This window comes from Parus major, chromosome 8 (genome assembly GCF_001522545.3).
Source record: "Parus major isolate Abel chromosome 8, Parus_major1.1, whole genome shotgun sequence".
In the NCBI taxonomy this organism is placed as follows: domain Eukaryota; kingdom Metazoa; phylum Chordata; class Aves; order Passeriformes; family Paridae; genus Parus; species Parus major.
In genome coordinates this window covers 13,204,398-13,222,599 of record NC_031777.1, presented here as the reverse complement: position 1 = coordinate 13,222,599, position 18,202 = coordinate 13,204,398, and the positions used below count along the sequence as shown (strand labels likewise).

The 18,202-nt window shown below is 36.3% G+C and overlaps 1 protein-coding gene across 1 annotated transcript in view; it reads right to left on the bottom strand.

Annotated features, from left to right (window-relative positions):
• Positions 1-18,202, bottom strand: part of DPYD (dihydropyrimidine dehydrogenase) — a 344,164-nt gene that overhangs the window by 89,056 nt on the left and 236,906 nt on the right. The window contains exons 16-17 of the mRNA XM_015635812.1: positions 18,097-18,180; positions 721-841 (exon numbers count right to left, since the gene is read on the bottom strand). Coding sequence (XP_015491298.1) covers positions 721-841; positions 18,097-18,180 — 205 coding nt within the window. The remainder of the gene's footprint in view (positions 1-720; positions 842-18,096; positions 18,181-18,202) is intronic.

The window sequence follows — 18,202 nt, the reverse complement described above, 5'->3', positions numbered from 1 at the left end:
ACAAACTGCATTGGGATGGACAGAAAGATCCTTATGACCAGTCCTGGGCTAATAAATTTAACACTAGCTTCAAGGCAGGCTGCATCAGCTGAAAGAGCTGTAAGGGCTATAAGACAGCATGTGGAAATGCTGAGAATGACAGGCAGATCTCTGTTGTTCAGCTGTGAGGGACAGAACCTGCTACAGTGGTTGTTCAACACCTGAAGGTACCCTAAAACAGTGGCCATCTCCTCCAAGCTTCTGTGCAGCAAGACAACAGAAGCAATGTGATAAAGAAACAGTTACTGTGGTTCTAAATGATGCATTAATACACTCACTTGCAAACTTATTTGCCGCCATGTTGTACCTTAAGCTCTAAGGAAAAAAATATATATACCTTCAAGTAGTGAATTTCTGTTTTCTCAGAACACACACATCATTTTCACTACCAAATATAGGAAGAGAGATTTACAGTGGTATCGTAAACATATAAATATGACAGAAGTAAAACACTATACAATTTATTGTTAACAGTCTAACGTAGTTCTCTTCATATATTGCTCTTTTCTAGATGTATGAACAAAATTAGGAAACCTTTGATCACTGTGCTTATTCTAAATACATCAAACAAAATATTTTCATATTAGTTTCTGTTGCTATCTATTACTCCAGCAGCATTCTTATCTTACCCCATGCAGCAAATTAGTAAAGCAGCACAAATTGTGCACTGGAGTCACTCACCTTCCCGTGCAGCCATTGCAATTTTCACAATATCAGTGACATTTGGGGTCAGCTTGGCAAAGAAGGGAATATGAACAGCTTGTCTAACCCAGCGACAGATGTTCCGTACCAGCTCTGGATCCTGTTCAAATAGGCCAGATAAATATAGAACATAATTAAAAGTAATATGAACAAAAGGTATATTAAGGAAATAGAAAACTTTGCTGTAAGTGGCTATGCTGCAATTTTGTGAAATTGCACATCAGAACTGAACTTCATCCCATTAGTTAACCTATTTCAGACACACCAAGTAACTGAAAATCCACTGCAGAAAGGTTAGTTTGTGAAAAAAATGAATTTTTTTTTTTTTCCAGAAGACAAAGATATCACAAAATGTTCCCTTCCCAGAGAGAGGAAAACACCCCTTTGGCTGACAGAGATTATTTTACCCATTTATTTAAAAAATCACTTTCCAGTTTTAATGACTCACTCTGTGTAAGGTACATTAAAAACAAGCAGTATCCTATAAAATAATGTGAATCTGAAGCATTGTCTGATCATGCCTTGATCAGAACAAGGATGAATCGAGGTTGCAGGGCTATCAGAATGCAATTCAGCATTTCTGAACTCTGAGAATAAGTTGGGATGGCCAGAGTGTAAATGAAAGATCAAAATCTTCTCTGTTAAAGCCAGAAATCTTCAAGTGTTGGCTTTTCCTGATTTCCAGTCATTTACTTGTCTTATGGAATACATCTCACGTAGACAGGGATCAACTGCCCTTTCCACTGAGGACAGCTCAGTGGAACTAACACCTGCATCTGGCATACACAAAGGTTCTTCTTCAATGTAACTCTTGTTTCATTTTTCTGTGGGAAATTGATAATGCTCTTCAACAAATACCTTAAAATTTGCAATACTGATGCATTGTAGAACACAGTGCACGTTCTGGTTAAAAACTGAATGGTGCCATTACAAGGTTTAGCACAAGTATTACCTGTGAGTAGGCTAATTGGTACTGCAGCAATTATTTACATTTACTAAGTCTTTATCACTCTCTCAGATAATTAAATCTGTCATATATGAATAATCTTCTCCCATTTGGATATTGTAAAACCTCAGAAAGCTGCATTGCTATGTAGTAACTGAGAATGGGATGAGACTAAATGAAATTTAATTTAAAACAATCCAGTAGACACCAAGGTTGCCAGTCTAGTGAACACACAGGAAATATCCCCTTGTTATTTTCCCTTTTTACACCAATGGTTAAATACAAACAAAAACTCCACAGGCTGTGTTACTAGAAAGTACACAGTGCTTGACATGAATAGTAAAATCCTAAGAGTTAGCTCTGGCATCCCAATAGAAATGGTGATCTCCCCTCCATGCAGCTGCCCTGGAATATGTATGAAACGCTGCACTGGCAGTACGAAAGTAGTTGCAGCTTTGACTTTCATTTCTGTTTTGAATTTCCTTGAGACCCAATGCAGAAATGAGAGACCCTCTAGAAAACATGAATTGTATATCCTTTATGTTAATTCTTCTCCTTGGAAATCCTTGTGATAATGTTCAGGATGTTGGCACCACATAACTCATTATGCTGACTTCGCTGTGTTTGTAATGCTGCCATAAAAATTCTTACTCTGACACACACTAATGCCTTAAAAAATATAATTATTTTAAACTACACTGAATAACATTTTGGGAGATGTCTTTCATAAAACCCAATTTTCATCCTACCTAAGACAATTTAACTAGTTTGTCTTTTGTAATAAGCAATAATTGTTTGGGCTTTTTTTTCCTGAAATTAAGTAAAGATCTTTATTTTCAATCAGTTCTACTTCTCACACACCAAGATTAATGCAATTAATGCAATGAAATGGTCTTCTATTTCTCATGCTAGTAAATGGTTTAAATATCTGATTGCACGGCACATGATTAGAAAAAGCTCTTTGGAAAGGCTCACTTGTATCAGCCTGGGAGAACTGCCCATTTTTGGTCCTCATAAAATCACTGGTAAATTAATAGGAAAATAATTTGAAAATTTAGATGAAGGAGGTAAGATCTTTCATCCTATTCCAGTTAAAATTCCAGGGGAAAAAAAGGAATGTTTAGTGAGTAAATACTGAAAAAAACGAAGTAAAAGTTAAAACAGTGCTTTCTTGCATAGTGAGACAACAGAAATTGGAAAGATGATGAATTTAATTTAAAAAAAAATTAGAATTACCATGAAATTTGACAATTCTGAACTGAAACAGGCATTTCTGAAGGCTACTTTTCCCCCATGATGTTTTATCAAATTAAGTTGCACATTAAATAAATCTTGTATGAAGATAATGCTGGCTAACTTCAAAAAATGTCAGTTTATGCTTGTGCCACGCCCAACAGCCGCCCACACCTGATGTATCTTGCTGCTTCCCTTCACAGTTCACTGCGAGTCCTACAAAGGAGTTGTGCTGGAAATCCAGATGATCCATCTTCCACCCTCCTCCTCCTCCTCCCCTCCTTGTTCTGCCTCCAGACCCTCCTGCTCAGGTTCCTCCTGAAGTCACTGCCTGAGAATACCAGAGCTTTTGTGCTCTACAAACAACTAATGTATTCACAAATATCCTCACCTGGTTTTGTTTTAATTCATGTTTTCTTCTTTAGATCATTAAGTGAAGTTATTTGTTAATTCATAAATTTCAGAATTCCCTACTATATTTGCACTAAGGACTTGAAAAAATGCATTCTAAGCAATCAGATGGCTGAAACCAGAAGATATTGATGTCACTGGATAGAAAATTTTCATAAGAAATTAATAAACTACATTTGTATAATCTGTGGGAAGTTCACTGGATGGTGCACAACCTCTCCATAGAAGCTTGCTTGCCTTTAGACTAAGACCAATTTGCAGAGGACACACAAGAACACAATTTTGAGAAACACTGAAGTGATTAGAAATATAGAATTCACTTCTAAATGCAATCATTGACTAAAGAAATGTAGCTCAAAACTTCAGATTTCTGAGAATATTAATTTTTCCCATTCAGCAAAATTTTAAGCTCAGGCACAAATTCAGCAGAGGGAGTAGCATGATACCAAAAACCAGTTTTGAAGAGGTTATGTAGAGGCTTAATTTTCCCTAATTCATTTGACTGATTGAGGACCTCCCACCTACTTGGATTTCTAAAGACTGACCCCAATTCACAAATTGCTTTTTCTGATTCTTTCCTGGATTCATAAAACATTCAAGGATGAGCATATAACTTGTGAAAGACTGAATCTTGAGGCCTGTGAATCACATTATAAAACATACTGTCAGTGCTAATACAACATAAATATCTTTTTTTACCCCAGTATAAGTTTATGAAAATGCCTGCAGCTTTTATCATTAATAAAGTGGTTGATGAAGCCTGCATGGTCAAGAAATATTTTCTAAAATGCCTGATATGTAAAATGTTACTAGCTGTAAAAAACAGCTGGGCATTTGTATTCACAAAACCAGCACTATGAACTAAATAAAATATTATTCTGCCTGATTTAGAAGAGGATTGTACTGCTTTTGGTTCAGAGTCTACCATGTTGCTAAAAATTACCCTCTTTCATTACACATAACTGGGTTTGTTGGTTCTCTCATTAATAATGATACAGTGTGATTGTAACAGAATGTGTAGTATAATTTTGCACTGTGTGTCAATCCAGAAGAATGAACAAATGCTCCAATGGACTGTAACATCCACTGTCAGTACACTTTGTTTATTTGCTGTATTCTAATTTTTTTTTTAAAACAAATCCCATCTAAATAAAAGCTAGGTAAAATTATCATTGGCTAAAACATAATATTGATTCATGCAGTGCACCTACAAGAATCTGTTGGTAATTTAATACCATATAAAGTCTCTTTTGGTATAAGCTGTACATCAGTGTGTCTTCTGTCTTCCTGTTAATCAAATAATGCTTGTTTATTCCAAAGGCACATGAGATTTGAATGTTACAGGGGTTGTCTTTTTACTTCCCTAAGCAACAGTACAGAATCATTTTTCCTGAATATTCATTATAGCCTTGGGCTAGATGAAGCTTTTAATCCTAACTACTCATTGCCAATGGGTAGATATACTAGAGGAAAAACAACTATTCACCTTTTTTTTCTAAATGATCACATGATAAGCTTAACTACAACCATAACTATGAGTATAAGGCCTCAGAAATTAAAGCAGCAAGTTGTCTACTGATTGCATTTGGCATTAGTAATGAGATGAATCCCCTGTCCTATCACCCCCAAGGCAGATACATCCTGCATGTTTAAAAAGCAGCGTGAAAATTCTGTGCACAGAGTAGGTCACCTCTCCTTGTGTTCCATGGAAAGAAACAAAACCATGATGAGATTACCATGGAAATGTCTGGCTGCAGATTTTTGGAAATTTTTATTGTGACCTATTTTCTGTGTTTTTTCAGGGCCCTCATTTTTGCACTATCCTGTTACTGCACAATCTTTATACTGTATTCAGAACATCTCTCTGATAGAGAAATAGGTGTTCAATAAATAGAGAGAGGAGAGTCAGCATGAGGTGCACCTCCTCCAACTCACCTTGCTTTGGTGCTCAATTTGCAAAAGTCATTTGCACAAGGCCTTGAAAAGGTTTGTCAGAAAACTGCACTTGATTCTCTGCAGTTCCTTAAACCATAAGATACTTTACACATGAACAACAGAAATATTTTTAACACTTGGATTTAAACAGATTTTCAGAGCATTCGAATTATGCAAAAGATAGAATTATAACTACTTTAGGGTAAGAAACGTGTTTGTTAACTATGCAAACACTCCTCGGGAAGCATGTGTGTGAGTATACGTACACATACGTGTGTGCATGCACATATAGAGAACATAAAAACAACAAACTGTTCAGAATTTCCCCCAAGAACTTCATAAGAAAGGCTAACACTCAGTAGAGCACATTAGTCGATCCTGTCTAATCAGTACTACAGAAAAGGATCATATCTTGCAATCTTCAGGCTGTCCTTAAATAATGGTGGTAGTTCTGTCTCATGAAGAACAGGACAAGGACTTGTACAGTTGTGGAATGAATGAAAATGAAACTTTTCTCAGACAAAATCCTGACTTTACATATGTATGAAGGCTTCAATACACAGAGATATTGGATTTATCACCACACATCACACTGATGATTTGTGCTGGTCCATTATCCTGACTGTGATGATAAGTTCTAGATGGCACAAAGAGTGCTGCAAGATGCAGTAAGACATTGCATGTAAAGTCCTCAAACCTCATCTATCATTGACTGCAATGACCTAAACAACAAAGTTTCAAAAATTAAAATACTTTATTGCATTTAATGCAAGAGTAAATCTAATCTTCCTCATACATGTAAAATCTTTGGTGGCCACAGGATTATTCTGATGTATGTATGTTGCCTATGAGTTTTATGGCTAAATAATGCATTATGTCAGCGTGTTTGCAATTTTAAATGCTGATACTGAGTTACAGAGGACTAATTTTGTCTTTTTTATTAATTTAGCACACATGAAGCTGACATGGAATTTCTTACACACAGCTAGGCAAGTGTAGGCAAGTGGCACTAACAGTTCCTCATCAGTGCATCCTTCTCATGGCAGATTTTTTTTCTGTATTGGCTTTTCAGAAAGAAATCTTGTATTCATGTTGTGTCTATTAGCATTGAAGCATTTTTTTATATGAAAAAATGTTCTACAGTTAACTTCTCATTCTGAGCAGCAGATAGATTTTTCAAAATAGTACCCATAGCTATGGGAAAAGGAGGGAGTGCTTTTACAATTACAAGAATGATGTAGCATAGGAAAAGCTTTTTAGGTGAGAATTTGCAAGACTCAGCTGTTAAATTTAATACATGTACTACTCTAGCTTTACTGTTTTATTCAAGAATAGTCTACTAGGTAGGAGTTAAAACTATCCTCAGTCAAATTGCTGTCTGATGGCCTGAGAAGACTCATGCACCCTCATCTGAAAAACAAGAAAGGGAAAGAGGATCTTTCCCCATCTACTGGTAACCCCCATGCAGCAGGTCAACTTTCTAAACCACCCTACTGTCCCTCTGAACAGCAGCACTACCTGCCACAGCCTGCAGTGTGGAAAGGCAGGGGCAGGATGCATTTGGAGCAGCTTTAGAAAGTGAGTAATGATCACTTCTACAGATCCCTCACATACTCAATCCACTCTGCTGGCTCAGTGTGTACCCATGGATCTGCATCTTTTACAGAAATCCCATAAATTGAATGAGGACGTATTAGACTGACAAGCTGTTAGTTTAGATATATCTATCCCACAGACATATCTATCATTTTGATATAACCTTAGTTTTCTTTTCCAGATTAAATATGGATCCAGAAAACCATTAGAAAAAAATCATAACTTTAAAAACTACAACAAAACCCAAACCAAAACAACCAAAAAATCCCAACGCTTTGTGTGAAGAACTACTCCTTTGCTATTTCTTAAAATACGAAGAAAAAATTAAATTATGGGAATTCCAGCTTAAAGCATTACAAGTCAGTATCTGTAGCCTTCACCACATATATATATGTGTGTGTATTTTACTATTTACAGAGCTATCTCTTCTCCCTCCTCCTATGAGAGGCCCAACATTGTCTTCATAAAACTGTCTCTAAACTTACACAAAATTTCCAAAGTACCTAAATACAGAATTACAGTCAATCACTATAGCAAGAGTCACCATTGCAGAATCTCATGGTTAATTTTACTGCCTTCTTACATTCTAAAAAGGAGCAGTTTAAGTTGTGCATTTGTCCCATTTCAATCTTAATTAAAGCTAAGAATTTATTTAAAGCCTGTCAAAATAAGGGAAGGATTTCCCAGGGCAGAAGATGAATAACTCTCCGCTTCTCATCTGGAGTCAAAAATTCTTCCTCATTTCTCAGGAAATTTGACAGCTTTTGGTCAACATCTATTGACCGCAGCTGTCAAAAAAGAAAGAAATGAAGCAGTTTAACCTAAGGCAGAAATAACAGTTTTCATGGTTGTATGTGAAGCTATCTATATATATTAGAAAAAATTAAAAAAAACTGGCCTAAATTACATCAGAGGCTTTGGGTTAGCCTGGTCGGCTTCACAAAAATGTGGCTGCTGGTTGAGAGTTTATATCCTCCAGCAAGAATCCATGATGTGATATGATGTGAAACCACACAATAAACTTTTAGAGATAACTATAGAATTCAGGACTCTTTTCCAGTCAATTCTGTGTTGCTTTTTGACATGAGATCCAAAGTGTACTAGTTTTGCCAAATAAAGAAACCAAATCCCCCAAAATTCAAAATCTTATTAAATATCTTCTATAAAATGGTGCAGGAAAATCCCATTCAGGATAAAAATTCAAAACATCCAAACATGAATAATTTCATATTTTGTTCTAGGAGAATAAAATGTTTCATCCCACTTAAGCCCTCAGCTTTTATTAATTAACTTGCACTTTGAAACAAGAAGTCTTTTCAATGTGAAGGGAGATTGTCAAGGTGGAGTTTTTGGAAGCATTTCTAAAAGATCAGAGATTCAGATGAGAAAAATTAAGCAAATTCCACATAGTTACCATTTAACTAAACTACCATAGCAACAATGTGCACTGTTACTATTGTTCACTGATTTAATTCAAGGACATACTTATTTTCTACTATCTTACACAATTTAAAATCTTCCTTCCTTTAAAGAAGTATTTTGAAAAAAGTCTACTGAGTAAATGAAGACATTTACATTGTTTTTACATAGAAAAATGTTCTCTTTATAATTTTAACAAAAACTGTAATATTTTTAAACTGAAAAGATATTATATGACTTACATAACTAAGTATGTACTACTAGTGAAACAAGCACATTTTTGCTTACAAAATACTGCATATTAAGATGTAGAAGTATAGCTTGGAAAATTCCCATTCATTTTTGCAGACTACATTTGTTCTTTTGCTTATAGACTTATCAATTAGGCAAAAACATTACCACTTGAAGTCCATGAAAAGACCATATTTTTATCTTTAAATGTAATTTAAAAAAAACACCTTGCAGAGAGTAATGAGTCCCATTTCACAGATGTTTGTAAAAGTCTAAGTGAGAACTGAGAGACCTGACTGAACGTTCTTTTTCCTGTGGTAAGTTATAAGAACTAAGAAACTCCTGTCACCTAGCTCCATTCCTAGATGCTTGGACTTTATTAATTTAAAGTAAAGCTGCAAGCAAGGTGTCAAAATTTGATCAGCTGCTCCTTCAGATTTGTCACTGCAAGTTCCACTCGGGGGAGCCTAATTGAGATTCTCCTTTTCTTCCAGTGATACCAATGAGTCACTGGGCTAAATCAAGTCACTCTGGATTAGGTCCAGGTTTTGGTCATGGCTGAAGTGAGAAGTCATAACTCTGAGACCCTGTCTATTCTGAGAGAGATAACAGTGGGCATTGAGAAAAGCCAGCAAGAGACTGGGGTTCCTACTTCTCAAAGGAGTCACAGACTCTCTCAGACTGCTTTGAAAAACTGAAAGAACAAATTGGTGTACATAAAGAAATGAACTTTAAAAGCATATAACAAAATAAACCTTAAAACACACATAAAGGGTTTCTACAGAATCAGAATTTCAATAAATTTTTTACTTTTAGAAGTTCCCTTTCTCCCTTTTTCTTTTTTGCTCTCCTTCAGTATCACAACAACTGTTTCTCCCTACGCCAGCTCTTTAATTAGAACCTTTGTGAGATGTTAAAAGCACAAGGCAAATAACCTTTGATTACCTCACTTTATTAAAAAAAATTGGAAAAGTTAGTTGTTACAGTATTTCTTTATTGCAGTACTCTACTGGAGTGGCACAAACAAATGATGCTTAATTTATGTCAAAAACCAGACAAAAATAAGCCAAACAAAAAGAACCCACTCCAATGGGTTTTCACATATCTAATCTAAAAGCTGCCAATTTTAACATAGGTCAGCATCCAAACTGAAGAATACATTTATCAAAGTGCTGTGTGGGAGATCCTCTTTGGACATTTTATTAGCAGCATGGCACTCCTACATCCCTTCCGTGATAATGCTGCACCTCATGACTGAAAACCCGTGCGCGGACAAGGTCAAAAGTGAGCTGGAGATTTTTGATTGACCAGTACAGAAAAGTGAAAAACATGTATTTGTGTTGGGAGTAAGAGCAACTATTAGAGGGATGTCAAGATCAAGCACAGCTAAGACCTGAAAGGTTGGTTGCTGCCTTTAGTCAGCTTTGTAATTACTCCCTTTCCAGACTACAGAATAGATTTTTGTTTTCTCCCCAGCACAAAGAGGGAAACAACTGAATTTATTTCAAAAACTGATTCCTCTCTCTGTGTAGGTGGTTGAGCCATAATGTTTTTCCTTATTCTAAATGTTTGGGTTTTGTTTAACTTATTTTTAATTTAAAAACCTTATTCTAAGCAACCAGAAGAAACACCTCTGTTAGAAAACTTTCTAAAAATTAACTGTAGGACATTTTATATTTGTTTATAGTTGTCTTAAATGATATGGAAAACTGTCCTTTTGTTTCATTGTGAGGTCTGTTAAAACTTTAGCGATGAGTATTTACAGCTATTGCTTTTAATTCAATATTAAAGACATTTAAGTCAGATGATTTTCTTTGGTTTTCAGAATAAAAATCACTAATAGTTGGCCTGAAAGGTGATGCACAAATTTGGTAGTCCAGATTACCAGATTATTTGTTCCATTATCAACTGGACTTAAATATTCCAAGCAGAAAATGTGAAGCCGCACAATTACCTTTAGTAAACTTCTCAGACACACTGACTGGAAAGATTTATTTAACAGTGTTGGTGTATGTAAAGTGTTGACTAATAAAAATGCCTTCTTAACCCTGACAGAACAAAATATCTTGTATTGCTTGTTTCTTTCCAGCCAAACTAATGCTTCTCATAGCACTGTAAAAAGTGGAATGCAGCATGATTAAATAATATTTCAGCTCTTTAGTTCATGCAGAGGTCACCTGCTAGAAGGCATGAGGGTTTGATTAGGTTTACGTCATATGCGAAATATTCTAAAGGGAAGCACAGAACTCGAATATGTGAAGGCTGCAGCCACAAATAGCGTTCTCTTGTGGTCAGGTAAGCAAGCTCTGTCCTTTCCTATAATAATAAAGCAGAAAACACTAAATAACTGAGGAAAGCATAAACCTTTGAAACACAAAACTAGGGAATTTAAAACCTATGCTCTGAGAAGAATTTGCCACTCAGTTTTAAGATGGTCATCAAGAGGGCATGTATTCAGATTTGGCCTACTGTAAAGAGCAAGCTTCACAAAAAAACTAACTTTCCTAGGAACTGAGGAAAAATTCAAAGAAATAAGAGTCTAATCCTGAAAACACTCGTGTAGGCAGTTAAGAGACTAGTTAATATGTTGCTAATTAACTTTATCAAACACTGGCATAAAACTGAAACCATAAAAAGAAAAAAAATATGAATGTGGACCAAGATAAACAATCTTAAAGTATTTTATTTTACCTGCAGTTATTTGTTGGTGATCACTTTGTTTCCAGTAAATCCTGTTTACCAAATACCATGGTTACAAAAAACTGCAATGCCTTATCATGTAATCACATATCCAGAGGCAATCCAAAGGGCCTGGGCATTTGATCAAGTTTTCTACACTTCCCCCTTCTGAAAACTTCTCAGAGCATTAAAATACAATTTCAAGAACAAGTACAGATTAGTATTTGGTTTGGTTTTTTTTTAAAAAAAAAGGTTTCTCCTTTAGGGGAAGTACTCACTATACACTTCATTGCTGTTAGGCTACTAAAGTGCCATTAAAACCGCCAAACAGTGCCAGGTCACTGATATTGTGACCAAATTAACCTTCTCTGTTGACATATGTCACCCATAACGTGAATTGCAGCAGAAATGCTTCCATCATAGTAAGACTGAAAATAAGTGTAAACCCAAATTGCTTTCATGTCTTTATGATTTTCAAGGAAACAGAATCACTTTTACATTTGCTAAGGAAGTATATTTTGTAGAGAATTCCTTCCTTACATACATATAAGTCATCACACATAAACAGTGTCTAAAACCTTATTAACAGCCATAGTATGTCATTAAAAACTTTCAGCAAGTTGGTAGTGCTGTTAACATTACTGCTGAATTTATAATCCCTTTTTGTTTTCCATTTCGTCTTTTGAGTAATTCAATTAGAAATCCTTCAAAGCAATAAGAGTGGATTAAATGTTGTTGAACCACAATATGAAATTACAGAATAGAGTTCTGATGATGAATTTATTAAACTTTGCATTTCAATAGATTTTTCCTTGTGTGTATAAAAAGCAGAATTCTTTAGACAAAACACCAATTAACTGCTGTACCTCATTATTAAGTATTGTCTCCTTTTAAAATATAGAATATTATGAGGACATAAAGGATGCATGCAAGAAATCCATTTAAATCCCAATGTTTAATTACACCTGAATCCTGCAATGATAACAGAAAAGAAATTAACTCTCAGGTAGTGGAGGAAGGTGAATGATGTCACCTATCCAGGAGTGACCATAAAGCCAGCAAGTTTTCCTGCTCAGATTTCCAGTGAAATAGCTCATGAATCAATTTTTACTTTGAAAGCAGCTCAGCAAAAGAGTTTAGTGTATGAGGACAGTTCTTAAGAACGAAGGAATAGAAAAAGAAAAGAAAAAGACATCTGACAACAGAGAAAACTGAAAACCAGAAGTTTAATTCAAAGAGGTTAAACAACAAGACCAAATTATCATAAAGGAAGATCTTGGACCACGATCAGTGTGGGACCATGAACATAATTTCACAAAACACATCTCCTGACCCGTGGAAAAGTGTGCTTAGGTCTACATTCACAGGAGTTGAAGCAGACAATCAGCAACATCCCTTCTCCCTGCACATTCCAGATTCCCTCCCAGCAAAACAATGCCCAGTGCAGCACATCCCTGCACACAGAGATTAACAGCATCACTGCCTCAACCAAGGAATCCTTGTTTCTCAGGAACTGAATTTCTTGCCTCTGCTGAGCTTTTTCCTGAGCTGAACTATCGAGGCTCCTCTTCATATCCATTTGCTTGGGCAGCAGGCACTCCCCCTCCTCTCCCAAGCCACCCAGTTTTATGGAACTTACAGTGCCTTTGAGACAGTCTGGACTCTGAGAAATATGACTGAAAGAGGTCATTTGGGCAAGACATGCCCCAAAGCAAGAGAGGGCAGCGGCAGACACAAAGACACTGAGCTCAGCTATGTTCTGAAGAACCAGCCAAAATGGATGAAATTGGCCAATGCAGGAGAACAACAAGATGCACACATCCTGAAACTCCACCACAAACACCAACACGAACCTCACTCATGCTGGTTTACACTGGATTTTGGGTGACAATGTCCACACTGCTGCTATAGCCCAGTGCAGCACCACCCTGCTGTACCTCACACTAATTTGTTGCAATAACTGATACAGAAGAGCAAGAACTAATACTGCCTGCAGGACTCAATGAATTATACTTAACCAGCATATTATTGTAGGCTGATAGTAGAATGTCACATGAACACAGATATAATCAAATTCTGTTTGGGGCATCATTTATTTAAAATACTTCAAGCTCCTTGCTGGCAGAGCAACAGCAAATTAGCATGCTATGCTGTGCACTTCAATTAAAAAGCAGCCTCATCTTTCCCATTTCCAAGGTACAGCAGAGCAAATCTAATTGTGCCATGCAGTCAGCTCTCATCTTCGCAGAGTAACCAGGGCTTTGGGGTTTTTTTTTCTTTTTGTTTTTGACAGATTTGTCGTCTTCTGAATGAGGCAATGTAGGCTTTTATGAAACCTGCCTCCTAATTGCAGGCAATAAACATAAGCACAGCCAGCAGCAGAGACTGTAGCAAGTACAATTGAAGTAAAATGAAAATAAAGGTAAGAAAATAACCACAAAGCAAGTTCATTTTACATATGATCTGAATAGTTAAACCACCAGAATCTGTATTTCAGTGCTCACAAGAGACATATACATTCCTTCTTCAATATAAACTAAAAAAAAAAAAATAAAATCAAAGAATTCCCCAAACCTAGAGCTTAAATGCTGAGATAGGCAAAGATTTTTTATATTTTGGAGGTTAGAAAGTATGACTAATTAATGAGAAATAGTTATATGCCAGGATGCTATTAACTTTTACAATATTTGCTTATAGCAAAGGCTGAGATCTTTGAATATGAGATTAGCTGCTTTTGACTTGAGACCTTATTCATACTGATTATCTCACTCCAAGTGAACACCCAAGTCATTGTGCTTCCTTTCATCCAGTACTCATTTCCTATTCCTGGAAATGTTAGTGCCTTTGGTTAGGAATTGAACAGGGTGAACCCACAGAAATTGTTACCTGAATGGAGTCCAGGAGGTACTGGAAGGTCCCACTAGGAGTGGAACTAACCACCACCAGTGAGGCTGCCTTTGCCTGCCTGAGCCTTGAAAACTCCAGAGATGGAGAGTACACAGCTCCACCAGAAAACATACTCCTGATCTGCATCACCTTGTTGGGGAATTCTTTTCCTAATGCCCAATTTGAAACATTCAGCCCACAATTTGTCCCTTGCTGTATCATCTGACATGACAGAGAATAATCTTCCCCTCTTTGTAGCTACTCTTGCAGCATCTTTGTCACATCCTCTCAGGAAGCTGTAGGCTGCTCCTTCCTTCCCGCTGTTGTTTTTCACTGCCCACTAGTCCAAGGAGACTCAGAGATAATTTTGAAGGCTTTGGGTGTCATTTGTCCTAATCAATCTTGATCTAATGTTTCTTGGGAGATGCACATTACAGCTCTCAGACCTGGGGTTTCATCGTAGCAGGAATGCAAAAATAAACCCAGATTACTGACTCAATTTAACTATTTATTCATTCTTGGCAGAGCAGCTGGAGAGACTTTAGACCAAAACCAAAAAGGCAAACACCTAAATTTGTTGGTATCACATGACATTAATAATTCAGAATAGTTAATGCCACTTTTTAGAAGGATAAGTAAGAAAAAAAAAATTAGAACATCTTTGCGTGGTTTCCAGAGAAGGACAGAAAGTGCACCACAAATACAACACCACAAGTTAGATGTTGATATGTGAGTCTATTATTTTCATAACTTTATGCTAAAATTACTACAGCAATGAACTGTAGTGGGAAACTGATGCTGTCATTTTTTATTAATCTGCTCTTCACAATGTTGTCTTTACGTTTACTGTTAAATGTTTTGTACACATAGGTTATCTGACTCAAAGAAAATCTGTGCATTAGTGCTGGTAAACTTAATGACAAATTCTATCACAATTTTTAATTATATCCACTTTTATACAATTGCAGATTGTTACAAAAGAATACAAACCTTAACTTTATTATCATTAATCAGCATTAGTAAATATAATTGACACTTTATACAGAACCAGCTTTAAGTAACTTATTGGCAGCAATACAGATGCCTCTTAATATTACCCTCTGGCTAGCTACACTGTTTGGGCGCCAGAGTGTCTGCACTAATGACTTGGAATTAAAATCAAATAAAAGCTGAGAACTGTAATTCAGTATAAAACAAACAGCCATACTTAGTACCAATTTTTATATATATAATTTGGATATATCGGGATCTTTTTTAATTTGCAGTTGATATAAAACAGTGAAAGCGTTTGAGACTAGATAACAGAACAGGATAGAGAAAAAACAAATCTGATGTTCCCAGATTTCTACACTTACCCTGTAGGCACACCATAGGAATTGGAATGAGAAGAAAAAGCAGACAGTGTAATTAACCTTTCCTTTCCTTTTTTTTATTTTAAACAACAACAAAAAGGCAGAACATGTTAGACATTATAAATAGTAAAATACACATTTTTCTGCCATTATTCTTCTTCTCAGCAATTTCTGTAGTTTCCTGAGGATTTAATGTGCTTAGGCATGAAAGAGACCTAATCCTTGAAAAAAATTCCTATGAAGACATGGATTATGTTATCAAAAAGATTTAAGAAAACCTGCTTCACTGTACAAGCAGGAAAGCTGCTCTGCCTCTCAAAGTCTCCTGCCCTAACTTCCAGATACTGAGTGGTGTTTTTTTCCCAGAGCATGTCTGAGCCCTGTCTTCCCCACACCACCCAGGTATGACCTATTTGATTTCAGCTCTGGGAAAAAAAAATAAAAAATGCTAAAATACCAAAATACTATCTAGCACTTCTGTATCTTCTGATGCCATATGTGGAAGCCCCCTGAAGGGCTACTGATAAATCTTGTTTCATCATATCATTATTTAATCCTGTTTATCCCCACCCTTTGCTTCGATAATCTACATTTAAAATCACTATAATTTAATTTTAGCCAACTTTGAGGAAGAACATCAGGATCTGGCTCTCTAAACATGGCACTTGTTTTATTCATTTATTCATCTAAAGAAGATGATTCTTTTCTGAGCTCTCATTTTGATAAGACAGTTAAAAAAACCACAGGAAAATGTTTAAGCAAGAGTAGTGTATGTTAAAAATTCCAAAGACTATCCATATTGTATGGGGAAGATGGAAATTTTATTATTATAAAAACATATATGTATATGTAAAGTAATCTTATTTCTTTATGGATCTGATCTCCTCCATGGAGAGTCACAAATCCACACGATAGCCCTGAGTGCTCAGATTTTGCATTTGCTTCTCTGATTTTACAATAGCTGAAAGATATGTAAAAACCCATGTAGCCAGACAGCTCCCTACTGACTACACATCTAAGCAACTTCACATGCATACATTACTCCAACCACTGAAAGCTGGAAATAACATATACCTAAAAAAATAAAGAAGCCCATGCCTGAAAGGAGCCTGTTTCAGTTTCCATGTGGAGCCTCCAGGGCTCTCCCTGACCAGACTGCACCTTCCACAGTGTCCTGCCTTCCCAGGCAGGGACATGCCAAACTACTGAGTTATGCTCTGCAGACCAAAAGGAGAGAATTTCTTCAAAAACTTAGAAAGATGGCTAAAATAGAAATTTATTGTTGAATGCAATTCAGTGAAAAAAAAAAAATAACCACTGGTGTTTTGCTAGTGTTATCCTGGAGAGCTTTCATGATTCTCTTCAATTTTTAATCATAACTTCAGTAAACGACCACTGGCCATAAAAAGCATCCAGATTACTTTCATTAAAAATAATAATCAACAGCATGGACCAGATTGACATAATTTTATTCACAAAAAACAATAAAATGCCCAGGGCACTGTGCCTGACATTATTGCTAGGATAAAGCTATCCTTGAAGTGTGTCCACTTGAAGTGTTGCACTGATTACAGCTCCTGTTGCCTCCCTAGTTTTAGCAGGTGAATGGTTTAGTTATCCAACTACACCTCAGTTCTTAGAAGTTTTGCCTGTAACTGAGGAAGTGAGGATGAACGGAGATGTTTATGAGCCCTCTACAAAGCGGCCAGGTGAATAACAATATGTCAGTTTCAGGGTATATAATCATGTTCCTACTCTCCATCCCCTTTCTCCTCTTCTTCTCCCCGACCCTAAAATGCATTAAAACGGGAAATCAAACAGGCTTCATAATTTGGAAACTTTGACAGACAAACTCTAGAAAATCTCTCCTGGTAGACTGTAAACCAAGATTTTTCAGAGGCTTCCAATTCACCATATTTGGGCATTTTTCAATCAAAAACAAATCAAAAACAGGTCAAAACCGAATTTCAAACCATGACCAAAACATGCAAAAAATCTACAAACTTCAAAAGGATATTAGTGTGATAATTAGGGTTTGCATGTGTATAATTTCCTTTCATGGGCAAAACAACACACATTCTCCTAACTGAAGTCATGGGATGTACTGATAAATTCTGCAACAGGTTTCTACATGGCAGAAACATGCAGGGATAATTGTAATCTCAGCAATATAAACCAACAAACCTATAGGCTCTTATAAGAGGTGTTAACTGTACATGGTACTACCAGAATGTGCATGGCCTCTTCTGTGATCCTGAAATAGTTAGCTTCATATGTTAAAAACTGTGAAATGAAATGTATGTATACCTCATGTCCTTCAAAATCATTACTGATATATGCAGTAATTACTAGCTCATGACTTAAAAGACGTCTACAGGGCACTGAGATGGAAATCAACAAATTCTGTCTAAGTGCTTTTTTGAAATTATTTGTTTTCATCATATTCCTTGTCAAATACATAATGCATTTTTGTTCCCAAGAAAACCAAGCATTTTGTACATTATCGGCTTCTTTTATTTTTCCTCCTCTCATCACTAAATATTTAAACATATTCAACCTAAAAATCTCAAGCTGGTAACCTGCTGCTTGCCCCCTGAGGTGTAACTATCAATGTGCCAGTGCAGGATTGCTGGAGAGACATTAAAGAGATTGTGGTTACAGTCCTACCTGCCCACAGGCCAGTCCCATGCCTCGCTCCCCCATACCATGAGGACATGATAAATTCAGCTCCAGCGCATCAGCACCAGCAACCTATGAAACATGTGAAAGGACA